The sequence below is a fragment of the Lipotes vexillifer genome, unplaced genomic scaffold (genome assembly GCF_000442215.2).
Source record: "Lipotes vexillifer unplaced genomic scaffold, Lipotes_vexillifer_v1.1 scaffold231, whole genome shotgun sequence".
NCBI lineage: Eukaryota > Metazoa > Chordata > Mammalia > Artiodactyla > Lipotidae > Lipotes > Lipotes vexillifer.
The window spans coordinates 659,934-687,124 of NW_006791822.1; the positions used below are offsets into that span (position 1 = coordinate 659,934).

Genomic DNA, 27,191 nt, shown 5'->3' on the forward strand with positions numbered 1-27,191 from the left:
TGGGTGAAAGAGTGAGAATTTGAGGAAAATTGTGCCTCTACCGCCCAACCTGGGAGATGAGGTTTTATTTTTGTTTTTTCTTTTTTGTAAAAAAAAAATTAGAACAGCTGATGGGAAACTCTACACCACTCAGTGGAATCCTGTTCATTTCCTTGTAGGTAAGCTATTGATAAATGGCCAGGTAACTTGAGGAATTGCCCGGAGTTACTAAGAAGCATTAAGATCATTAACTAGAACTTGATTAAAGTTGAACCCTTTGCTTAGTGGGAACTGCGGCTGCTTCCTTTGCCTCTCAGAATTTGCAAAAACATTTCATGGGTACTTCCTAGCAGGTTCTTTGTTGTTTATAGCATTTTATAGAAGACAGTTATACCTTGATTTTTGTGTTGCTAAGCACTCTTTTTTAAAAATATGTTGACACTCGTAGCTGATTTGTGAATGACCCTGAATAATTCCCAAGCTTGGGCAAAGTGCAGCTGGCCGTTCAAAGAAAGGCATATCCAGCTGCAGATAGGCACCTTTTGACGTAGGGGCCTTTTCGCATGGGCCTGACTACAAATATATTCTGCTACCTTAATGAAGACAGGACCTTAATGAAATCCCAGTCCTTCTATATAGATGTAGGCAGATGACTTAGCAAAATCAGATGGCAAAAATAAAATAAAATAAAATAAAATAATAAAATAAAATAGCAGGGCTAAAATAAGTATAATTTGCTCATGTTTTTCCCGATTAGAGCTGTAATTATAAAAGAATTGATAGAGATAAATGTTTGTGTTTTTTTCACCTGTGATAGAGGAAGCAAGAAAAAGAGTACAGATTACTAAAATAGGATGGACGTGATATTTGATGCCAATTCCTGGAAGCAGAGCAAATGTGGATCAAGCATAACACTTGGAGGTTCATTGAGTTTTTGCAAATCTTTTGCATATTTGCTATGGTAGGGCATACATCCACATAGGACATATCATGTATATATTTTTCATAGATGTATCATTTTAGGAGTTGCTCATGAAACAGTAACATTTCTCTTTTAGCTATAGTATCCAGTAAACCAAATAACTATTTTCTTTTCCATTTTGAACTGAATGCAAGTAAGCTGACAGACAGCAACATGGGACACGTTTCCACAAAGAAAAGCATATGTCACCCAGATTCCAGAGAGGAGTCTGTAAATACAGAGAGAAAGAACTATGATTAAGGACAGCGTCAGTTTTACCCTCATGTTTCCACTTTAGTTCTTGTAATAGTTCTGAAGCAATTTTGAAAAACAAAGGGAAAGTAAAGAATATTAGCAGAAACCTTCCAGTGCCTATATCCAGTGCCTAATATCTTTAGGATGCACATGCATTCGGTAGCCCAACTGTCGACAATGGCACGGTAACCTACTTCTCTTTCTCCCTCTCTCTCTGTTCCGACCAACAGTTTGTGGCTCACCCCAATTGCCAGCAGCAGCTCTTGACAATCTGGTACGAGAACCTCTCAGGCCTGCGGGAACAGACGGTAGCTATCAAGTGTCTGGTGGTTCTGGTCGTGGCCTTGGGCCTTCCGTTCCTTGCCATCGGCTACTGGATTGCACCTTGCAGCAGGGTACCGGCTTTTCCACCTCTGTTTCCTCTGTGGTTGGTGTACCATGTCCTTTGAGGATAAAAAAGGAAAAAGCTTCCTACTTAAGGCTCTTATCAGTTTTACCCTAAAGGTTAATTGACTTAAGAATACGAATTCTGCTTTTTAATGACTGGATCAGTTCAAATAAGGGATGACAAGAATTTGGTACTAGTGGGATAGATCATACTTGCAGGCATATAATACTTAGGCTTTTAAGATAAAATCCCCATGGTAAGCAGGAGGAAAAGCTGCTTAAGTGCAGTAGCAATTGTACCAATTCTATTGCCAGCTTAATAAATAGTCTACCAGGCTGGCCTGTGGAACAGGAAGAGCCCTACTGCAGTGGTTCCAAGAAACAGTTAACCTGAGAACTGAAAAGGCATCTCGGTTGAACCTGTCAAAAAGATCTGAGGCTGGGTGTATTAAGCTAGGTTCTGAACAGTGGTATTATCCAAAGTCTTCAAGAAAGCACATGTCAGGTTCCCCTAGCCCTTTGTTCCTTCAGGAGATTCTAAAAAGAGTTGAATTTGGGTTTGGGGGCTTTGGATTTTTTAGATTGTTCATATATTTAGTTTTGTTTGAATCATTTTGTTTACTACCTTTATCCCTCTCTCAGCTTTGCCAGTTTACAGTCAATTTAATTGTGCCTGAGAGATCCTCTAAACAAGATGTGGAAAGGAATAGGAGTCATGCTACCAGAATCTGTATTAGGTTAATAAAGGACACTGCCAGGGAGAAGAAACAGTTCTGAGATCCTTTAGTCCTATTTTTATATTCTAAAATCTGGTTTTGTTAAAATCAGAGGCAGTTTCAGGCAAAATGAGTCAAGGCCACTCACAAATGACCCTGGAAATCCGTCATCTCTCTGGCGCATCTGTCTCCCCCTGCAGAGTCCTGCTCCGCAGGCCCATATACGTGTAAGAATATTCATCCATCTCACTTCGTCGTTGAGCTGCCCATGCAGTTTAAGGCAGAAATGTTGTCATTTTGATCAATTTTGATGACTCAGCTAAGTTCCTTTGTTATGTATCATGGACAAATACCTTAAGATTCTGCTAATACATAAACACTAAAGACTAAAAACTATAAATAAGGAGAGAGCATTCATTAACGCAAAAATCATACCCCACCCAAATAATTTCCCTTCTTGGGGGAAATGAGTTGGAATGTTCAGATTTATACATGTTTGTCTCTTAGGGCAGCTTACCCAGTTAAAACATATTGAATTTGAAGTAGGCATCTTGAAGTCTATTCTTTTTTCTCTTCGCTTGTAAAAGTGCAGCTAATGATGTGGTGAACTCTGCCCAGCAGAGAAGTGAAAGGAGGGAATTGAGTTGTTTCTGGAGCCCACATTTATACCTGCCATATACCACTTATCCTGTGGTGAAAGGACAATATAGTAAGAATTCTCCACATGTATCCCATTTTTTAAGATAGGCATGCTGCTTTTTTTTTTTTTATGTTATTTAACATTTTCAAAGATCAACCTTTAGGAGAAACAGACTTGGCAACTCCCCCCAAATCACTATGTGCTATGGATGAGCTACCCCAGTGTGTCTTCTTGGCAGCTGTGGAACAGCACAGTGATATGTAAATGAGTGGTTTATTTTTCTGTGTCTAATATGGAAAATGTGACATTTGTCTGTGTGCATTCATGTCCAATCCCAGAAATGCTTGACATTCTTTGGTTATTTGTTGACATCAAATTAAGTTTCTGGACATACAAAAACATTTGTTTGAAGTTACAGTCTTTTAAATGTGAACCTTGGTACTTTTTAAGGTCACGGACTGAGTTTGAAAGTAGGGTCTGAGTATGCAGAATAGAGAACTTCTCTGATAAATCTACCAAATATACCTAATTCTTAGACTGCAGAAGCTCTTGGGACAGGAAGAATTGTTTTTCATTTCTACTAGAACATATGGCTTTTAAGGACATTATATCACGTGGGATTTAAAAAGAGTTACCTTAAAATCATTATAAACTGAACTTTAAAAATGCTTTTGTACTATTTATATGCTTTTCCAAACTCAGGGATGACTTTTCATTAAGTTAACCTACTTAGAGGTTTTAATTATTGTGTATCTCTCTGCTCTTATTGGATAGTAACACATAAAATATTTATGTTTATTATAATATTTTCTGCCTTTTTATATCATACAAAATACAAATTGATTTTGGAATATGTAGAAGTGAGAACAAAAATTTACTTCTGTAGTAGTAAGTTTTTTTTAATCTTCAAAGGCTTTGTAATGTGCCACAAAAACATCATAACGTTTCAGTTATAAATGAATGAGTCTACAAACTCATCATAACATTTCAATTATAAAGAATTACATATTACAGATTTGGAGTTTCTTTTCCTAGACTCTAAAATGCTGACACTGCATAATCTTTCACGTAAAAATAAGAATAACCAGTATATGCCTTGTAATTTCCAGAAATGCATCTGTGAATGAAGTACATCCTAAGACAAATTGGGTATTTAGAAACAATGAAGTTTGAAGACTTCTTAAATTATTCTTAGAGGAAGCATCCCCTAAAAGGAGTAATTTTTACAATGTGTAACTCTTCAGAAACAAAAGCAGAAATTTGAGAGTGTTCTCATTTTATCTGTTTTTTTTTTTTTTAATCCTGTATAGTAGTTTTCATAAGTGGAAGTCAGATTTCCTAAAGTAAAAGGTTTTTGTGTTTTTTGTGTGTTTTGTTTGTTTGCCTTCTTACAGCTGGGGAAAATTCTGCGAAGCCCTTTTATGAAGTTTGTGGCACACGCTGCTTCTTTCATCATCTTCCTGGGCCTGCTTGTGTTCAATGCCTCAGACAGATTCGAAGGAATCACCACGTTGCCAAATATCACTGTTATTGACTATCCCAAACAGATCTTCAGAGTGAAAACCACCCAGTTCACGTGGACTGAAATGCTAATTATGGTCTGGGTTCTTGGTAAGCCTTTTATTTCAAGTATTCTAATTTCTACCAAAATAACATCTATATAATGATTGCCATGTTCTATTTAAAATCCTGTGGTACGTTATATGGTGACAACATCCCCACTGTAAGATAAGCAGAATAGCAAACACTGGAATAATGTGGCAGCTTGATAATGCTGAAAGGTATCCCTTAACACTAAACAAAATTTTTATGAGTAACATAAGCTTAATTATAAATATACCATGTTTCAGAAATCCGACTTCAATTACTGAATAAAATGCCATTTTTATATATACACTACCAACCATAAAATAGCTAGCTAGTGGGAAGCAGCCGCATAGCACAGGGAGATCAGCTCGGTGCTTTGTGACCACCTAGAGGGGTGGGATAGGGAGGGTGGGAGGGAGACGCAAGAGGGAGGAGATATGGGGACATATGTATATGTGTAGCTGATTCACTTTGTTATACAGCAGAAACTAACACACCACTGTAAAGCAATTATACTCCAATAAAGACGTTAAAAAATAAATTAAAAAAATAAAATGGGACTCATTGTGATGGTCAAATATTTAATTGAAATAGTTCTGAAATAACCTAGTGGCTATTAACTGATGATTAAAGAACATTTATTGCTTCCGTTTCAGAGGTTTTTTTAAGGAGAGTTTCCATTTTCAGAATGTTTGTTACTTCACCTCACAATAGCTCATTTTGAATAGCTATGTTAAAGTAAACATTTTAAGCAATATGAGAAAAAAATAAAGATTGGAGCCAGTTTACCTATTGATCGCTAATCCAAAGTCATTTTTGTATATTCTGTTTCACACAGAATGTTCCTTATTATCTTCTCAGTTCCCAAATTAATGGGTTGGCTCTCCTCATTCACTCCTGTGGCCTTAACCTGGGTCAGTTAATTATTTTATGAATTTTATTTTGAGCCACTACATGTCCTTTAAAAGCGCTACAGTATTTTCCCCTTACGTAGTCAGGACAAGTTGTTAAACTGGCATATTTTGTCCTCTTCTCCCAGTAGGACATTTTCTGCTTTCAGTTTCTTCATAATGTCCTAGGGCCTCCTGCTTAAGGGTTTCTTCTTTTTCCAATGACATTCCTCACCTTCTCAGCATGAAGCTGAAATGAGGAGAGAGGGTAGGGGAATGAGGTAAGTGTTCCTGGATGACTGGAAAACTGTTCTTGTTAAAAGTGTACTTTTAAAAGGCTTCCCTGGTGACGCAGTGGTTGAGAGTCCGCCTGCCGATGCAGGGGACGCGGGTTCGTGCCCCGGTCCGGGAAGATCCCACGTGCCGCGGAGCGGCTGGGCCCGTGAGCCATGGCCGCTGAGCCTGCGCGTCCGGAGCCTGTGCTCCGCAGCGGGAGAGGCCGCAACAGTGAGAGGCAAGGAAAAAAAAAAAAAAAAAAAAAAAAAAAAAAGTGTAGAGTAGGGTTCTCAATTAGGGGCTTACTTCTCTAATAATCATCGTGAGTTGATAATTAACCATTGTCATTTTATAAAGATGAATTTTCTCCTTTCCTCCAAGTGTTTCATGGGCCAAAATCATTTGATGTGAAGAGCCTCCCTTGCTTATTTCCTTCCCTCCCTCCTGCCCTACCCCCATAAGAGTAACACCATTTCTTCTGCCACATGTAGAATTATGTTTCACCAAAATCTAACTTGATGGAGTGAATCATTCCTTCGGTCGAAGCTTCTTCTTTCACTTAACTCTGCCCGGCACCTCCCTTCCCGAGCTGTAGTCCATCAGTGCTTTACAGTGCCCAGTGGCACGCTTTACACTGGGGCATTTTATAGGTGGGGACTGATGTTGGACAAAATAGTAGCTTCCCTATCCAAGCAGTAAACTCTTGTCTGTAATCTGTGCATCTTGTGACAGGAATGATGTGGTCTGAGTGTAAGGAGCTCTGGCTGGAAGGACCCAGGGAATACATTTTGCAGTTGTGGAATGTCCTAGACTTTGGAATGCTCTCCATCTTCATTGCTGCTTTCACAGCCAGATTCCTGGCTTTCCTTCAGGCAACAAAAGCACAACAGTATGTGGACAGTTATGTCCAAGAGAGCGACCTCAGTGAAGTTACACTTCCACCAGAGATACAGTATTTCACTTATGGTAAGTTAGCAGCTGCAGAGTCCTCTTTCATCTCAGGAAGGGTATTACAAGCACATTTTGGAAGGGAGTGCCAATAAAGAGTATGTTTAGCATGAGATGCATGTTGAATGTGTAGAGATGGTAGAAAGAACATGAGCTTTAGAGCTGTGTAAACTAGATTCATATCATAGCACTGACTCTCCCTAGCTGTGTGACTTTGTTCAAATCAGTTTACTTCTCTGTGCCTCAGTTTTCACATCTATAAAAAGGAGGTATTGCAAGGTGGGAGAAAATTACCTTTAAGCCTAACATCATGATTATGCTTACATATGCTTAGGACATGAAATTGTCTTTAATTGGGGGGGGGAATAGCTTGCTAAATTGTTTGATGTGGAAGATGAGAGCCTGGGTTAGAGAAGATAAAATAATAAAAGGTGCTAAACTGCTGTAGAGGGAAGTGAGCAAAAATTCAGCAGAGGTAGGAAATAGGAGCTAAAGTGAGAATGTAAGCTTTGCAGAACCAGCAGAAATGCTGGGAAGGATGTTGTGCTCCTACGACCGACGTGAGATGGAGAAGCCAGGCTTCTCTAGATCATGAGAGCAGGAGACCCCAGTGACATCAGATGTGCATGGTTACTGATGCCTTCCTTGCCCACTGCAAACCGATATTAAGCAATGTTAGCTTCCCTTCCCTTGAGGCGAAATTGGGAAGCCGCAATTAGCAAATTTTCATATAGTTGCAAAATCTTAAACCTGGAAAAGATTTTAGCAATTATTGTCTAACCCTCATTTTACAGATGAGGAAACTCAGGCACAGAGTTTAAATGCGTTCTGATTGTGAGGAATAACTCTTTGTAAGTACACCGTGATACGTACCAGCAGTGTGTCAACATTATTGAAGAAGGCTGAGTGCATGCCCTGAAATGAAGGTGTGCGTTTTACCCATTGTGAAATTTAAACACATTATCTCTTATTGTCAGCAAGCAAAGATTTTTATATACCAAGGATCAAATGAGCAAGTGATTACCACTTATAATTAAGGAAATAGCTTAGATTGTATTTGTGTGTAACATATATCTTGACTATTTCAGTACCTTTTATCTAAATTTACTTGTGTGTGTCTAATGACTATCATCGGGAGGAATGGAAATTTGTGGATTTAGGCTTCACTCCTTACTGTGACTTTGATCAAGTTTTTAACCTTTCTAAGTCTTGGTTTCTGCATCTTTGAGAAGAGAATAATAACCTCAGATCCATAGAGTCATTGAAAGCACAGTGTCTGGTACATATTAAGCATTCAATAAATGTTCATTTTTGTTGTTGTTGCAAATGTCTGCAGTGCACCATCCTTCTGGGAGTGACCCAGTTCTCACAGAATTAACCACATAGTGTTTCGCTGATCTTCCAGGGAAATGAGTATCCAGTAGTCTGCTGTGAACTTACTAAAGTAACCTTGAAAGGGGTGTTGGGGGTCCTCATTTAGAATCTGTTGCCAAGATTTTTGCACCTCGGTAGCATTTTATACTTTCCAGGAACCAGCTGTGTTGCTCAGACACCGCATTGACTGCACCATGTGATTCAGTGACATTCTCACTTCTTATAATATGACATTTTACTTGCATAAACTGTTAGATGACCTAGTTTTCCCATGAAGATTTGTGCCAACTGAGCCTATAGGATGATAAAATAGCCGGTCAATAAATCTGGTAACTGAGGGGACAAATCAGTCAGGTCAGTTGTTTTGTCATCCTGGACACAGTCTGTAACTAATGAAGCATTTTCACCTCTCTTTTCATCTCCTGTACTATATTCTGCTTCTGCTCAATGTGAAGTCAGCTTTGTATCTTTATAATAGCGTTTCCTCCATTAAAAGAAACCATATGAATGTAGAATTCATATGTTTCTGGTTTAACATGAAAAACAGTGCCTGGACAGTTCATTAAATGTAGAGTAGTTTCAATTGAGATAATAACCACCTACCTACAAGGTAGATCCTATTTAAGGTATTCCACGTAGTTAGCAATGAATAGAAAGTTCCATCTTTAATCTCTCTCTCTCTTTTCTTGCAGCCAGAGATAAATGGCTCCCTTCTGACCCTCAGATCATATCTGAAGGTCTCTATGCCATAGCTGTCGTGCTCAGCTTTTCTCGGATCGCCTACATCCTCCCTGCGAATGAGAGCTTCGGCCCCTTACAGATCTCTCTTGGAAGGACTGTGAAGGACATATTTAAGTTCATGGTCCTCTTTATTATGGTGTTTCTTGCTTTTATGATTGGCATGTTCATACTTTATTCTTACTACCTTGGGGCTAAAGTAAATGCTGCTTTTACCACGTAAGTAAAACATTTTACAAAAAAAGGTAGGATGAAGGGAAATTCTAACAAGTCTAGATGAAGCAAAAAAATTTTTTTCAATGATTGTAATAAAGATGTTTTTAAGAGCAGGAAAATAATCCATTAAACATAGTTAGTGCCTCAAATAACAAATGTTAGCGAGTATGTGGAGAAAAGGGAGCCCTCGTACACTGTTGGTGGGAATGTAACTTGGTGCTGCCACTGTGGAAAACAGTATGGAAGTTTCTCAAAAAACTAAAAATAGAACTATCATATGACCCAGCAATGCCATTCCTGGGTATATATAAGAAAAAAAAAAAACACTAATTCAAAAAGAGACGTGCACCCCAGTGTTCATAGCAGCGTTATTTACAATTGCCAGGTTATAGAAACAAACTTAAGTGTTCATCAACAGAGGAATGGATAAAGAAGATGTGGATGGACTTGGAGTGCGCTAACTGAAATAAGTCAGAGAAAGACAAACCGTGTGCTATCACTTATATGTGGAATCTAAAAAATACAACAAACTAGTGAATATAACAAAAAAGAAACAGACTCAAAGATGTAGAGAACAAACTAGTGGTTACCAGTGGGGGGGGGGGTAATAATCGGGGGGGTGGGGCTAGGAGGCACACACTGTTGGGTGTAACATAGGTTCAAGGATGTACTGTACAGCACAGGGAACATGGCCAACATTTGGTCACAACTGTAAGTGGAATATAACCTTTAAAAATTGTGAATCACTGTGTTGTACACCTGAAACTTATGTAATATCGTACATCAGCTATACCGAAAAAAGAAAAATAGGAAAGGGATGGAGAAAACCTAAGAAAACAAAAAACAAAAACAGTGCTTGTGTGAAATTACATTGCTCCAAAGGCTCATCTCTTTGAATTTAGTGAATGTTTGATCACAGAGTGGATCAAAACTCAGGGAAATCCTAGATAAAACTAGCTATTTTAAGAGAATTGGGTAGCAAATTTTTAATACTGGATATCTCTTACATTATGTATGACATTAAATTTAGTTTCATCATTTTGTAGCCATTACTATTATTTCAAAAAGAAGCATTGGCTTTTTTTTTTTTTTTTTTTTTGACTGTAGTGGGGCTTCGTTGCTGCGTGCGGGCTTTCTCTAGTTGCAGCGAGTGGGGACTACTCCTCATTGTGGTGTGTGGGCTTCTCATTGCAATGGCTTCTCTTGTTGTGGAGCACGGGCTCTAGGTGCGTGGGCTTCAGTAGTTGCAGCACGCAGGCTCAGTAGTTGTGGCACAAGAGCCCGAGAGCGCAGGCTCAGTAGTTGTGGCATTCGGGCTTAGTTGCTCCGTGGCATGTGGGATCTTCCTGGGCCAGGGATCGAACCTGTGTCCCCTGCACTGGCAGGTGAATTCTTAACCACTACACCACAAAGGAAGTCCCAGAGCATTGGCTTTTATGTTAATGTATCATTAATCAGTACAGGGAGTTGAAGAAGAAGAAATTATAACTAAACGTTGTACCGTCCACTATACAGTAGTACCACTTCCTTTGATCATACTGATGTCTGCACTGGAGGCCTACCTTCCGCATGAAGTCTTCCTTGAATAAGCTTTTTTAGTTATTGTCCCTTTAAGTTCCCTCAGCATGGAGAAGTCCACATTGCCAGATCCTCTGTCACCCATTGCTGTTTAGCGGTCAGGGAGGCGGGCCCTCCGTCTGTACTGTGGTCCTTCCAGGTGAGGAGATCAGAAGGTCCTCCGTGCCTCCCTTTGTACCCTCTGTGCCCTGTAATGCCACAGCTGAAAACAAACTAGACCTTCAGTAAGTTCCCTGTGGACTAAAGTAGAATATCAAGCCCTTCCAGGCATCTAAATTGTTTTGAAATGCATTTTTCCAAGTAGTTAATATAGAGCAGATCATAGGGGTGAAAGAGAACTGAAACTCACTTTATTGATGAAAAAAAAATTCTGTTTGAACCCAGGGGGGAAGGACAGAGAGATCCTGCACGCAGTAGTACCCCTTTGACCTCTATGAGAACTCATCTTATACACTACATTTCGTCACTGCTTTGTGTGAGGACCTGGCAACACGATATAGTGGGCTGGAAAATCAGGCAGACCTGGCTATGAATGCAACGTCTGCTCTTTTCTAGCTGTGGTCTTTGGTTAAGTATCTTAACATTTCTCAGTTTCTTGTTTTTAAAATAAGTATTATAGGGGCTTCCCTGGTGGTCCAGTGGTTAAGATTCTGTGCTTCCACTGCAGGGGGTGCGGGTTCAATCCCTGATCGGGGAACTAAGATTCCCCCATGCCCTGCGGTGAGGCCAAAAATAAAAGCACAATAAGGTTTGAATCAGGTCATTGTAAGGATATGGAAGGTAATTTATGTAAAGCCTCTTGCCCGTAGTAGGAGCTTAGGAACTGCCAGTGTCCTCTCCTTTTCCCTCCCCACCTCTCCCCACACACGTGGATTCTCAGGAATCTATATTCCCAGCGTTAGAGGTGGGAAGGTTTGCAAAGGAAGAGGAGGGAGTGGGGACACTTTGTGATGCTGTTAAATTCACGGCAGGAACAAAGAGGCTAATATCTTATTCTTCCTTTAGCGTCTGTGCTATAACATCACATCATCAAATGTTTCATAATCGAGAGTAACTCTACAGGACCAGGAACCTTTCTATTGAACCCTCTATCCCCAGGGTCTAGCACAATTTCTGTAACATAATAGGTGCTCCATCAATATTTGTTGAATGATTGAATTAAACTAGTACTAAAACCTACAAATCTATAAAATTGTTGTTTAGCATCTGTTGTAACACACCAAAAAAGGTACTATTTCCTTGGGGAAAAAAAGGGCTTACTTTGGAACCCTCCTTTTTACTGGAATTCTACATGTGCAACTGTTTAAGGATTATCCTCATGGTTCACAGATCAGTGATTACCACTCGGTTGTATGACAAAACCAGCCAAATTCAGTCGGCATAGTTCATTTAAGGGATACAAGTAGGTAATTAGTCTGGGGAGGGCTTAAGTGCTAACTGCTGTGATGGAAGAATCAGGAAGTAGACTATATAAATTAAGGGAAAAGAATAGGAATCTTTCATTCTGTTGCCTTCTCTTCACTTCCACTTAAGTAAAACTTTTAGGTAGGTAATATATTCTTGTGGTGAAAAATACATGTAGAGCAGTATCTACAGTGAAGAGCCTGTCCCCTTCCTCAGCCTTGGACACCAGTCTCTTAGTTCTCCTTAGGTACAGAGGCAATGGTTTCTTTTGGTTACTTTCAGAGATGGTTTTTGCATAAACAAGAATATAAGAATTTGTATATCCCTCTTTGTTATTAAAACAGTAGACCATTTCACTCCTGTTACATCTCATTTTTTCTCTAATAATATATCTTGGATATCATTTTATATAAACACATGAAGCCAGATATGTCTCATTTTTTTCTCAGTGGCTGCATAGCAATCCATTTATAGATGTACCAGAATTATTTACCCCCTCTTCTATTGATAGATATTTTGTTAGTTTTCATTCTTCCCTGCTGCCATGCTACTCTTTTTTGAAGTGGGTATATAATTTTAATCCTAATCTTGTTCTACTCCAGAAAACCTGACTTAAATTCCTAAACCACCTACAAAATCAAACCCCAAACTTCTATCCTTCTAGGAAAAAGGAATGGGTATTGGGGCATGACTTCAACTTTCCCCTTCCAAGCTCAGAAAATTTTCACTTGATGATAACTTAAAGAAAAACTAGGTATCGGCATCATTTGATCACCAGTTCCTCAAAACCTGACAGAAAATTTTCTATTAAATATTATAACAAAATTGTTAGGATCGGGGTATTATGATGATAGTTTAATACAATAGCATTTTACATCTGTGTAGTATTCAGACCTTAACTTGTTTTTACTTTTGACTTTTTCATACTGAAAACTGTTTATTTATTTACTTTTTACCTTATTCTTTCAACAGTGTAGAAGAAAGTTTCAAGACTTTGTTTTGGTCAATATTTGGGTTGTCTGAAGTGACTTCCGTTGTGCTCAAATATGATCACAAATTCATAGAGAATATTGGATACGTTCTTTATGGAATATACAATGTAACTATGGTGGTTGTTTTACTCAACATGCTCATTGCTATGATTAATAGCTCATATCAAGAAATTGAGGTAAGTCTGCTTCCTACCCACTGTGTCTGTCCTTGCCATTTCGTTCTAATAGCACACTGCGTCTGCTTTTGTGCCCTGTGCTGGAGCTCCTGATCTCGTCAACAAAGAGGCTCAGACCAAAGCAGGGCCTTTCTCTGTGTTTTCCATCTGGATAGGTGGTAATACACCTTCTAGTATCTTCTAGGAGCACAGCAGGGTCCTCATGAATTTACCATCACTCTGCCTTCTCTCAGGGTATATTGCTGAATTAGTGTCTAGAAGTATTGGCCATAGGGAAATTATTCTCTCCTACGTTGGCCAGCCAACCATCTGAAAGATCCCAGTAGAGGAATTACTAGATGCCTGGTAAACTTTGATGATGTTCTTTATCTAGTCAGAATTTTTCGTATTCTAGAAATCACTTTATTTTTGTTTGGGATTGGGCTCGATTTGGTGCCTTTCTTCATCACTGTATATATATTTTCTTATGTACTCCAGTTTACTGTGCTGTATCTCTTTAGTGCTTTACTGTTTGTTAAGTCCATTGAGTCTCTCTTTCTGTGTTTTAGAAACACATAAGATAGTGTTCTCAAAGCAGAAGTTAGGTCCTCCAGAGATGAAAACTGGTACTCTGAACACCTGCTTGGGTGTAGTAATGGCAGACTGGGCAGTGTGAAATGACTGAGCCAACTTCTTCCAATCATGGACCGGCTCCATTTCTTCTCTCCGTTCTTCCTGCCAGATAGAATGTTTATGCCCACCACCAGGGGGCAGCACTGAGGATAAAAGGAGATTAAGACAGACGTAGGCCACTGAGGGCCTTATGTGACATTTGAGTACATATGGCAGACACATAAACTCCAAAGTGCAATACATCTGAATGCTGCTGTCTTTTTCCTTTGCCCTTTATAATATGCTGTGTCTACAACCTGGTTTGGATGGGTGTAGATGAGGAGGGGAACGGAGAACTGTTGTTGAATACGCAGAATTGGAGGGGGTGGGGAGGGAGGGAGGAATTAATCTTTTCATCCTTCCTCGACCCTGAATTTTTCTTGTGCTTATGCTTTGTTTTTTGGATAGGGGACAGGAAATTCTGGTTAAATTTCAGTGGGTACAGACAGAGGCATATGGAAGAGAAAAAAAAATTTTAATACCATGAAAATGATATTAATTAGAATATTATATAGCCCAATAGAGATTATATGCAGATAAATGTATATATGCCACTTTTGTATTTCAAAAGCATAATGTATGTTCATTGTAAGATCCTACTGAAACCAATTACTAGACTTTTTAGTTTTTAAAATCAGTTGTTATATTTTTTCTGTTTTTGTGACACAGGATGACAGTGACGTAGAATGGAAGTTTGCTCGCTCAAAACTTTGGTTATCGTATTTTGATGATGGAAAAACATTACCTCCACCCTTCAGTCTGGTTCCTAGTCCAAAGTCATTTGTTTATTTCATCATGCGGATCATTAACTTTTCCAGATGCAGAAGGAGAAGGCTACAGAAGGATATAGAAATGGGAATGGGTAACTCAAAGTCCAGGGTAGGTATCAAAAGCTTACTGAGACCTGAAGATAAATGTTTTGTCTTTCTCCTGTCTTTTGACGTTTGTTCAATAATTTTTATGTGTGAACTTAGAAGATGTTGAAAGTAACTGTCCATTCCATAGTCTTTCATAGACTAATACTTAATATCTTTATAATATATCAAGAAGCCACTTAGTCTATGCCTTGTTTTTGGTCAGAATTTCATGTCAGCTACCAAATTAGAAACAAACAAACAAAAAACTTCTTTAACTTGTTAAAAGTAAACAGAAAAGTTATTGCTAGAAAACACTTTGTTTTTTTGTGTGTGTTCCATGCTTCTCAACTGTTATTCTGAAGTTAAATAGCTCTATCGTCACATTTTTCTCTTGGTTGTATATATAGTCCACCACCAACATATTATTCTTATTTGTAGAAACCCTTTATTGGGCTAAATAATCTTTTCTCCTTTAATATCATAAACTTGATACAGGCTTAAGAGCACCCCCAAATATTAACCATAAATGCTCCCTTTTATAAATAATCAAGAATGGTTTGTTCTTGAGTCATTAATTGAGTCATACTTCGATTTTAACAAAGATGAGTTCCATGCTAGCACTTGAGTATCAGGAACTTAATTTGCAGAGGTAGAATTGGTATAGGAGACAGAAGGATATTGGCAGAACCTCAAATAATAGGGAGTGAAGCAGACAGGAGCAAAATTAAAATATAATTTTGCCTAAAAGTTGTGAAAATGGAGCCCACAAGATAGCAATGTTACCTCCATGAAGTACATATTTTTTCTCAGTTGATGCTGGGGAAAAAGACAGGATTAGTGCAATTTAATTTCTCACTTTTTAAAAGAGATGTGCATTTCCAAGATTTGTAATACTCTACATCTTACTCTTTAAACCTTCTTTGTTTGACCTGAATATGAGCTTTTAAGGCTCTTAGGTTGCAAAACAGTGATTGGCTATGATTTCCAATAATATCTCACTGCATACAGTGAGAAGCAGCATAATATAAGGAAGAGAGCCTTGGCATTAGACCTGGGTTTCAATTCTGGCTTAAGGCTTATTAGAAAGTAACATGGATAAATCAGTTCATTACCCTAAGCCATAGTTGTCTCACCTGAAAGAGAGGAAACTTCACAGGGTTATTGTGAGGATATGAGAGGCACAAAATTCCAGCCTCAACAAATATCAGTGCCCTTCCTCATTCACAGTTTACAAAGTGCTCTGCCGTACATTTGAACCTCATGCAACACTGTGAGGTAGGTATTATTATTCCCATTTTATAGATAAGACCACTGAAGCCATTAAAACAACTCACCTATGCAAGGTCACAAGAGCTAGCCAGTGTGGGGTAGTCGTGGAATCGGCATTTTCCGGCCTCAGAGGTCTAACTCTTTCTGCTGCACCTGGCTGCCTCCTGCCCAGCAGCTGTGGCTCTGGCTTGGTTACTGCCCCGCCTCCTCCCCACGGGCTGTGCCTTTAGCTGCAGCTTAGCTCGTGTCTTAAAGGGGTTGGGTTCTAATTGCCATCCTGGGCAACTCCTGCTACTGCTGAGGTGGACTTTGTTTGGAAGGCAGTTTGTTTCTCTGGGGATTGATTATTATTCTCTGAAGCTTTATTATTTTAAAGGGAAGCTGTTCAAGCATGGGTACTCACAGCTCCAGCACTTCACACCCTCAAGTTTTCTTTCTGTAGGCAAATGATTTCACTGACATTTGACTTCATTCCTGATACTGTCATAATGTAGAAGGGGAGAAACGCTAACAGGTTAAGAGGAGCACATTCAAGTTGGCTGTGCCTACCTAGACCCCTGTTATAAAATAAAACAAAAACAAAAAAAACCCAGCTTGCTCACAGGGATGTGAGGCGCGCAGATGTGTTCTGTTTCGGGTGTCCTCTCCTGCCTGTATTGCAACAGCGGCAGGAAGAATTGCTTTCTTCAGAGACGTTGCTGGAAACAGAAGGTTGAGCACTGATCTTTCAGGAGCCATGCTGCTTGGCTTCCTAGTCTCCCCATATCTGGTTAAAAACTGCCATTTGGGGACTTCCCTGGTGGCCCAGTGGCTAAGACTCCGCGCTCCCACTGCAGGGGGCACAGATTTGATCCCTGGTCAGGGAACTAAGATCCCGCATGTGGCCAAAAAAAAAAACTTGCCCTTTTTTTTTGTTTTTGCGGTAGGTGGGCCTCTCACTGTTGTGGCCTCTCCCTCTGCGGAGCACAGGCTCCGGACGCGCAGGCTCATGGCTCACGGGCCCAGCCGCTCCGCGGCACGCGGGATCCTCCCGGACCGGGGCACGAATCCACGTCCCCTGCATCGGCAGGCGGACTCTCAACCACTGCACCACCAAGGAAGCCTTGCTGTTTTGATTTTATTTCTTAAATTGTTCATGAGCTGTTTTTACCTCTTTAATCTTATTAATCTTTATAGGTACTCTCTGTGTCCTGAATTTAGTAAACATTTGGAGAAATTATGTTTCTGCTTTTCTTGTTTAGAGGACCGGAAGGAACCTCAAGAAATCAATCTAACGTTTACCTCTAACCTCAGTCAACAGTCAGAGACTGACCTCTAGTGGCAAATAGGAATATTAACTTTGTTAGCTGAGGTTTTCTCCTGCCGCAATCAAAAGAGGACAAAACCGGGAGGATCCTTACCTATAAGTGCCACTTCCTCCCCTTCTAGTATACCACCGCTTCCTAAGTTATGATGGTGGGAAGACAGGTGGCGGAGTGAATACATTTTCTTGGATAAAGGGCCCTGCCTTTGAATCACACTGTATAGGTAGCAGCTTATCTGTGAATAAGATGCAGGCCCTGTTCACATACGTGAAGGGTAGACAGTAACGACAGTCTCCTCTTGCTTTCTGTTCTTACCCACTCAAAAGTTAAACCTTAAAAAGAAAGAGAAAAGAAAAGAAAGCCACAATACCTTAGTCCAATTCTCTCCAAAGTGTTGAACCTGGCACAGTGTACTTCCAAGATACTTAGGAAGACGTTTTGTTTTGGCTCATGTTTTAGGATTACAAACTACCAAATGATACCCTATACCCTCTGAACTTGTAGTGTGTATCTGTTCAAGTGTAGGAGAGGAACGCAGGCTCAGGAGCAGATAGAGCTGCTTCTGTGCAATTTCTCCTTCTAGATGCCATGAAGACCTTTTGATGAAGTGTACAAGGACCCCAGGAACAATTATGTTTAACACGAGCCAACTTTTAAAAATATTTTTTCAGTTAAACAGTTCTATTACAGTACATCTGTCCAACATTTTGATAAATGTGAACATGTTGCTCATATTAATTTTTGCCTTTGGAAATATATGAAGTCAGCTTCCACAAAATGTCCCTCGGAAGTGTTGACTCCAGAAAAGTTATCAGGGAGAATAAAGTAGATTATATTTATGATTTCCAAATAAATGTATTCTAATTTACTAGGCTAATTGTATTTTTTCCTAGTTAAACCTCTTCACTCAGTCTAACTCAAGAGTTTTTGAATCACACAGTTTTAACAGCATTCTCAATCCGCCAACACGTTATCAGGTAAGCATTCATTAGACATATCTCTTTATCTGTATGTAGTTCCACATATGTCTCTGTGTTCATGTGTGTGTGTGTGTGTGCGTGTGTGTGTGTGTGTGTGTGTGTGTGTGTGAGATGTTTGTTTGTTTGTTTGATTGAGGAAGAAGAGTTCCTTTGTGACATTGAAAGCAAAGTGTTGCCCCAATTTCCGAAGATCGCTTTCATACACCTTGAGCTGGAGAAAGCAGTGGGAGATGTGGTATATTAGGAAAAGAATGTTCTCACAGTACGAAAAAACCTGGTACATTTCTCCTGATAATCTGTTTTTCAAATGGAATCTTAGGCTATACTGTTGCATCAGTACTACTTTAAAATATCTGTGGCCCTTTGATCTTGGATGTGACATTTCAACACTATTTTCCAACTCAGAAGAGGGTATAGTCCTTCCCATCTGGTTGATCACTTTGACTACCAAAGCTTTAGATTTCTGTCGAGTACAAGATCACAAGAACGAGGATCAAACAACTTATAATGAATGGTAATGTCATATGATTTTCTTGGAAGCAGCACATTCTTCAGAATTGCTTAGCACACTGACTGTCAAAGTCTTACTTTGTAATGGTTATGTTATGTCCCTTTATATGGTTGTATTTAATTTATCAGCCTTCTACTGATGGAAATAGAGGATATTGCCAATATTCAGCTATTACAAGCAATACAAGTAAGTAACCTTCTATACATGATATTTGAAACGTGCAAGGCTGTAGAAATGTCTGGTTAAAGTATATGTGCTTGTACCAATATGAGCTTGTATCAATTTATGTTTTTTTTTTAACATCTTTATTGGAGTATAACTGCTTTACAATGGTGTGTTAGTTTCTGCTGTATAACAAAGAAAATCAGCTATATGTATATATATATATATATCCCCATATCTCCTCCCTCTTGCGTCTCCCTCCCACCCTCCCTATCCCACCCCCCTAGGCGGTCACAAAGCACCAAGCTGATCTCCCTGTGCTATGTGGCTGCTTCCCACTAGCTATCTATTTTACATTTGGTAGTGTATATATGTCAAGGCTACTCTCTCACTTCATCCCATCTTACCCTTCCCCCTCCCCGTGTCCTCAAGTCCCTTCTCTACGTCTGCATCTTTATTCCTGTCCTGCCCCTAGAGCCATTTTTAGAACCTTTTTTTTTTTTTAGATTCCATATATATGTGTTAGCATACGGTATTTGTTTTTCTCTTTCTGACTTATTTCACTCTGTATGACAGGTCCATCCACCTCACTACAAATAACTCATTTTCATTTCTTTTATGGCTCAGTAATATTCCATTGTATATATGTGCCATATCTTCTTTATCCATTCATCTGTCGATGGACACTTAAGTTGCTTCCATGTCCTGACTATTGTAAATAGAGTTGCAATGAACATTGTAGTACATGACTCTTTTTGAATTACAGTTTTCTCAGAGTATATGCCCAGTAGTGGAATTGCTGGGTCATATGGTAGTTCTACTTTTAGATTTTTAAGGAACCTCTGTACTGTTCTCCATAGTAGCTGTATCAATTTACATTCCCACCAGCAGTGCAAGAGGGTTCCCTTTTCTCCACACCCTCTCCAGCATTTATTGTTTGTAGATTTTTTGATGATGGCCATTCTGACTGCTGTGAGGTGATACCTCATTGTTGTTTTGATTTGCATTTCTCTAATAATCAGTGATGTTGAGCATTCTTTCATGTGTTTGTTGGCAATCTGTGTATCTTCTTTGGAGAAATGTCTGTTTAGGTCTTCTGCCCATTTTTGGATTGCGTTGTTTGTTTTTTTGATATTGAGCTGCGTGAACTGCTTGTATATTTTGGAGATTACTCCTTTGTCAGTTGCTTCATTTGCAAATATTTTCTCCCATGCTGAGGGTTGTCTTTTCATCTTGTTCATGGTTTTCTTTGCTGTGCAAAAGCTTTTAAGTTTCATTAGGTCCCATTTGTTTATTTTTGTTTTTATTTCCATTTCTCTAGGAGGTGGGTCAAAAAGGATCTTGCTGTGATTTATATCAGAGAGTGTTCTTCCTATGTTTTCCTCTAAGACTGATAGCATCTTTAGGACTCTCTATGTATAGTATCATGTCATCTGCAAACAGTGACAGCTTTACTTCTTCTTTTCCTCTCTGATTTCTGTGGCTAAAATTTCCAAAACTATGTTGAATAATAGTGATGAGAGCGGGCATCCTTGTTCCTGATTTTAGAGGAAAGGGTTTCAGTTTTTTCACCATTGAGAATGTTGTTGGCTGTGGGTTTGTCATATATGGCCTTTATTATATTGAGGTAAGTTCCCTCTATCCTACTTTTTGGAGAGTTTTTATCATAAATGGGTGTTGAATTTTGTCAGAAGCTTTTTCTGTATCTATTAAGATGATCATATGGTTTTTCTCCTTCAATTTGTTAGTATGGTGTATCACATTGATTGATTTGCATATGTTAAAGAATCCTTGCATTCCTGGGATAAACCCCACTTGATGTGTATGATCCTTTTAATGTGCTGTTGAATTCTGTTTTCTAGTATTTTGTTGAGGATTTTTGCATCTATGTTCATCAGTGATATTGGTCTGTAGTTTTCTTTTTTTGTGACATCTTTGTCTGGTTTTGGTATCAGGATGATGGTGGCCTCGTAGAATGAGTTTGGGAGTGTTCCTCCCTCTGTTGTATTTTGGAAGAGTTTGAGAAGGATAGGTGTTAGCTCTTCTCTAAATGTTTGATAGAATTTGCCTGTGAAGCCATCTGGTCCTGGGCTTTTGTTTGCTGGAAGATTTTTAATCACAGTTTCAATTTCAATGCTTGTGATTGGTCTGTTTATATTTTCTATTTCTTCCTAGTTCAGTCTCGGAAGGTGGTGCTTTTCTAAGAATGTGTCCATTTCTTCCAGGTTGTACATTTTATTGGAATATAGTTGCTTGTAGTAATCCCTTATGATTCTTTGTATTTCTGCAGGGTCAGCTGTTACTTCTTTTTCATTTCTAATTCTGTTGATTTGAGTCTTCTCCCCTTTTTTCTTAATGAGTCTGGATAGTGGTTTATCAATTTTGTTTATCTTCTCAAAGAACCAGCTTTTAGTTTTATTCATCTTTGCTATTGTTTCCTTCATTTCTTTTTCATTTATTTCTGCTCTGATCTTTATGATTTCTTTCCTTCTGCTAACTTTAGGGTTTTTTTTTTTTGTTCTTGTTTCTCTAGTTGCTTTAGGTGTAAGGTTAGGTGGTTTATTTGAGATGTTTCTTGTTTCTTAAGGTAAGATTGTATTGCTATAAACTTCCCTCTTAGAACTGCCTTTGCTGCACCCCATGGGTTTTGGGTCGTGGTGTTTTCATTGTCATTTGTTTCTAGGTATTTTTTGATTTCCTCTTTGATTTCTTCAGTGATCTCTTGGTTATTTAGTAGTGTATTGTTTAACCTCCATGTGTTTGTATTTTTTACAGTGTTTTTTCCTGTGATTGATATCTAGTGTCATAGCGTTGTGGTCGGAAAAGATAATTTTTACAATGTCAATTTTCTTAAGTTTACCAAGGCCTGATTTTTGACCCAAGATATGATCTATCCTGGAGAATGTTCCATGAGCACTTGAGAAGAATGTGTATTCTGTTGTTTTTGGATGCAATGTCCTATAAATATCAATTAAGTCCATCTTGTTTAATATGTCATTTAAAGCTTGTGTTTCCTTATTTATTTTCATTTTGGATGATCTGTCCATTGGTGAAAGTGGGGTGTTAAAGTCCCCTACTATGATTGTGTTACTGTCAATTTCCTCTTTTATGGCTGTTAGCATTTGCCTTATGTATTGAGGTGCTCCTATGTTGGGTGCGTAAATATTTACAATTGTTATATCTTCTTCTTGGATTGATCCCTTGATCATTATGTAGTGTCCATCTTTGTCTCTTATAATAGTCTTTATTTTAAAGTCTATTTTGTCTGATATGAGAATTGCTACTCCAGCTTTCTTTTGATTTCCATGTGCATGGAATATCTTTTCCCATCCCCTCACTTTCAGTCTGTATGTGTCTTTACATCTGAAGTGGGTCTCTTGTAGACAGCATATATACGGGTCTTGTTTTTGTATCCATTCAGCCAGTCTATGTCTTTTGGTGGGAGCATTTAACCCATTTACATTTAAGGTAATTATCGACATGTATGTTCCTATTACCATTTTCTTAATTGTTTCGGGTTTATTTTTGTAGGTCTTTTCCTTCTCTTGTGTTTCCTGTCTAGAGAAGTTCCTTTAGCCTTTGTTGTAAAGCTGGTTTGGTGGTGCCAATTTCTCTTAACTTTTGCTTGTCTGTAAAGGTTTTAATTTACCCATCAAATCTGAATGAGATCCTTGTTGGGAAGAGTAATCTTGGTTGTAGGTCTTTTTCCCTTTCATCACTTTAAATATGTCCTGCCACTCCCTTCTGGCTTGCAGAGTTTCTGCTGAAAGATCAGCTGTTAACCTTATGGGGATTCCCTTGTACGTTATTTGTCACTTTTCCCTTGCTGCTTTTAGTATATTTTCTTTGTATTTAATTTTTGATAGTTTGATTAATATGTGCCTTGGCATGTTTCTCCTTGGATTTATCCTCTATGGGACTCCCTGTGCTTCCTGGACTTGATTAACTATTTCCTTTCCCATGTTAGGGAAGTTTTCAACTATAATCTCTTCAAATATTTTCTCAGACCCTTTCTTTTTCTCTTCTTCTGGGACCCCTATAATTCAAGTATTGGTACCTTTAATGTTGTCCCAGAGGTCTCTGAGACTGTCCTCAATTCTTTTCATTCTTTTTTCTTTATCATGCTCTGTGGTAGTTATTTCCACTATTTTATCTTCCAGGTCACTTATCCGTTCTTCTGCCTCAGTTATTCTGCTATTGATTCCTTCTAGAGAATTTTTAATTTCATATATTTTGTTGTTCATCATTGTATGTTTTCTCTTTAGTTCTTCTAGGTCCTTATTAAACATTTCTTGTATTTTCTCCATTCTATTTCCAAGATTTTGGATCATCTTTACTATCATTACTCTGAATTCTTTTTCAGGTAGACTGCCTATTTCCTCTTCATTTGTTTGGTCTGGTGGGTTTTTACCTTGCTCCTTCATCTGCTGCATTTTTCTCTGTCTTTCCATTTTGCTTAACTTGCTGTGTTTGGGGTCTCCTTTTCACAGGCTGCAGGTTCATAGTTCCCATTGTTTTTGGTGTCTGCCCCCCAGTGGCTAAGGTTGGTTCAGTGGCTTGTCTAGGCTTCCTGGTGGAAGGGACTGGTGCCTGTGTTCTGGTGGGTGGGGCTGGATCTTGTCTTTCTGGTGGGCAGATCCATGTCCGGTGGTGTGTTTTGGGGTGTCTGTGAACTTAGTATTAATTTAGGCAGCCTCTCTGCTAATGGGTGATGTTGTGTTCCTGTCCTGCTAGTTGTTTGGCATGGGACATCCAGCACTGGAGTTTGCTGGCTGTTCAGTGGAGCTGGGTCTTAGTGTTGAGACGGAGGTCTCTTTGTAGAGCTCTTGCCAGTTGATCTTACATGGGGCTGGGAGGTCTCTGATGGTCCAATGTCCTGAACTCGGCTCTTCCACCTTAGAGTCTCAGGCCTGACACCAGACCAGAGCACCAAGACCCTCTTGATGTCTGTTTTCCTTCCTGCTACTTTCCTTCTCCTCCTCCCTTAGAATCCTCTCGCCAGTGAAGCTGCTTGGTTTTCTCTGCCAGCCACAAAGAAGCTGTCTTTAACTCTGTCCAAGGTTGGGTGGAAGTACTTGAGTGCTCCTAGACAACCAAGTCAGGTTTATTATCCTTCCCCTACATGGTAGCAGTTTCTCATGAGTAAACAATTCTCTATTGATAGTGTGCCTTTTATCATTCTCTTGGGTCTTCAAATGATTGTAACAATTTTCCCATTTTATACTAGACTGAATGGACTATGAGTCACTTTCCTTTTCACGCATGTTCAACTCTTTTGCTCCTGCATCGTTTTGCCAGGATACCATTTCTTTTTCGGTACCTGTGCAGGTGAGCTGGGTCCTCTGCTCGGGGCCTCATACAGGAGGCTGCACGGGAGCTGCTGGTCAGGGCTGGAGACTCATTTAAGGCTCCAGGTCCTCTAGCAGGCCCATGGTTGTTGTTGGAATTCGCTTCCTTTTGGTTGTGAGCTCAAACCCTCAGCTGATAGAGACCATGTGCTATTCCCTCACATGTGGGCCCCTCTCCAAAATGGAAGTTCACTCCTCGGGCAGCCGTCCTGTCACAGAGTCACCTGAGGGCCGGGCGTCCTGTCGGGGGCTCCTTTCCTCAGGTCCCAGAGACGCCTGAGCGGTGGCCTCCTGTCAGGGGCTTCCCGGTCAGGTGCAGTCACCTGAGGGCTGGGCGTGGGGTCTGAGTCATGTGGCGCGCTGGGCACTCGCCTTCTCTGCTCCCGAGTGCACTATCGGCAGCTTCGGCCAGCGTCTGAGCCCAGTTTATATTCTTAACAATAAATGTACGAGAGTGCCCGTTTCCTCCTTAATTTACCAATAGTATGTTACCAAAGGTTTTTGTCTTGTCCAAATTGATAGGTGAAAATGATACCACAGTGTCACATTTTACTTTGCATTTTTTGTAATGAATGAATCTGACCATCGTTTTAGGCTTAGTTTTCTATAAGCTTAAGACCCAATATTTATTTGCTTTTCTTGATGGACTCTTTGTTATAAATTAGGAAGAATTCTTTTAAGAATTAAGAATTATTTTAAGAAAATCATCCCTTTACCTGTGATAGGAGTTGAGAATTTTCCCCCCAGTTTGTTGTATGTCTTTTGAATATTTGTGGGTACTTTTTCCCAACCTTTTAGAATTGTGTGTAGTCAACTTTACAGATTGTTTATGGCTTCATATTTTATGTCCTATTTCAAAAGCTCCTTTCCCATATGAGGATATTTAAGAAATGTTTTACCCATATTTTCCTTGGTACACTAATGATTTCACTTTTTACATGATAATATTTGATCTGTATAGAATATAATTTGATGCAATGTGTGGGTGGGGATCCAAATTTATTTTTTTTCCAGATGATTACACAACTGGGTGTGTCGAATAATCTGTCTTCTCTATTGATTTGAAATATCACTTTTATCATTTACTAAGTTCCCATATCTACTTAGATTTATTTCTGGGCTTTCAATATGCTATAGAACCACATTGTTTTAATTACTATACTTTAAAACAAAACCAAACAAAATACACAGAAACACATACATATGTCCTTACTTCAAGACTCTTACTTGAAGAGACTATTACTCAAATTATTTTGCACAATTTTCCTGGTTATTCTTTCTTGTTTATTTTTCTCCTTAAACTTTAGAGTCAGCTTGTATAATTTGCAAAATATTCTGTTGGTATTTTAGGGGTTGTGTTAACTTAAGAAGAATTGACATCTTTATAATGTCGTGTCTTCTTTTTCAAGATATGACACACCTTTCCATTTGTTCAGATCTTCATTCGTGTACCCAGTATCATTTTAAAGTAGTCCTCAGAGTGTTCATATTAATTAGGATTAAGTGGTGCAAATCACACAGAACCACCAAATACCAACCACTAATAGCTGTAAGAACATAGAAATGTGTTTCTCTCTTCTCTTCAAGAATTCTGGAGGTGGTCATTCCAGGGCTGGTATGGTACCTACCACTGTCAGGGGCCCAGGCTGTTTCTATCATATTACTCTGTCATGATTGGCTTTCATTCTAACATGATCTTACAGTCCAAGAAAGCTACTGGAGCTCTGGCTATTATACCTGCATTCCAAAATATAGTCAGGCGGTGATAGGGAAGAAAGATGCCTCCTTCTTGTAAGGAACTTCTGTAAAGTTACACAAACAGCATGTCTGCAATGGAGGCTACGAAATAAGTCTTAATTCCTAGTGGCCATGTGCTGAGCTAAAAAACCAGGGAAGAGAATTGGCAGTCTCTGCCAAAGTGGATTATATTATTTGTCTTGGTGCTTTACACATACTTATATCTGTTATTTGATTTATAAGTTTCCAGCTCTAAAATATGAAAAAATCAGTATATTTATTTTATCTTTCACCATTTTTCCCCTCCTCCTCCCAGCTTTTGCTAGTTAAATCATTAGAATTGTAGGGGTGGAACAAAAAAACCTTTCCTCTACTCATTGGGTTCTGTAGCTGGGGCCTGTGAATTAAACTAACAAAAGGCAGATTAACAGAAGAAAAAAAAAACAGAGTTTATTTATGCATGCAAAGTGCAAACACAGGAGAATTTGGTGATGAGTAACTCAAAGGGGTGGTTAGAAATTGAGGCTTATTTATTATCCTAAAAAGGGCAATGAATTGTGGAGAAGTGACAAGACAAAGGAAAGAGGATGTCTTTGGGCTCCCAGGGGTGGTAAATTGTGGAAAGGTAAGTATATATATGGGGAATTAATGGAAGATTAGGGTTACTGTAGTAAGGTTTGTGTTTGTGCAGAACCATCTCTGAGCCAACTTTCTGTTTCTAGTGGTGACGCTTGTTTCTCTTCCTCTTGGTATGGGAGAGGGGAGGGGAAAGACCTTCACAAAGGGAAATTTATGTCCTGTTCTTGGGCAGTTGGGAGGTAGGCAGTGAGCTCCTTCTGTGTCTTCTGCTTCTTAATTGCCTTCAGCTCAAAGTAATCCTCTGTCAAAGTGATATATTTGGGGGTGATATTTTCTGATCCCCTTCACTACCTTGTAAGATTATAATTCACATTTGTTTTAGTTTTAGTCCCACAGCTAAACAGTCAGTACTCACCACCAGTCTTTTGGCCTTAATTTTCCATTAATCTCTTTGTCAGGTAAAGTTTGTCTTCCTCCAGTTTCTTCAAAAAGAGCTCATGGGGGGGCTTCCCTGGTGGCGCAGTGGTTGAGAGTCCGCCTGCCGGTGCAGGGGACACGGGTTCATGCCCCGGTCCAGGAAGATCCCACATGCTGTGGAGTGGCTGGGCCCGTGAGCCATGGCCACAGCCTGCGCTCCGCAACGGGAGAGGCCACAACAGTGACAGGCCCGCGTACC

At 39.3% G+C, this 27,191-nt stretch overlaps 1 protein-coding gene across 3 annotated transcripts in view; it reads left to right on the forward strand.

The window, feature by feature from the left end:
- Positions 1 to 27,191, forward strand: part of TRPC3 (transient receptor potential cation channel subfamily C member 3) — a 78,965-nt gene that overhangs the window by 35,889 nt on the left and 15,885 nt on the right. For 2 of the 3 annotated variants that reach the window (XM_007464835.1, XM_007464836.1), the window contains 7 exons: positions 1,426 to 1,590; positions 4,333 to 4,549; positions 6,424 to 6,657; positions 8,706 to 8,970; positions 12,922 to 13,117; positions 14,438 to 14,647; positions 18,092 to 18,175. In XM_007464835.1, coding sequence (XP_007464897.1) covers positions 1,426 to 1,590; positions 4,333 to 4,549; positions 6,424 to 6,657; positions 8,706 to 8,970; positions 12,922 to 13,117; positions 14,438 to 14,647; positions 18,092 to 18,175 — 1,371 coding nt within the window. The remainder of the gene's footprint in view (positions 1 to 1,425; positions 1,591 to 4,332; positions 4,550 to 6,423; positions 6,658 to 8,705; positions 8,971 to 12,921; positions 13,118 to 14,437; positions 14,648 to 18,091; positions 18,176 to 27,191) is intronic. The other variant, XM_007464837.1, reaches the window with a different exon arrangement.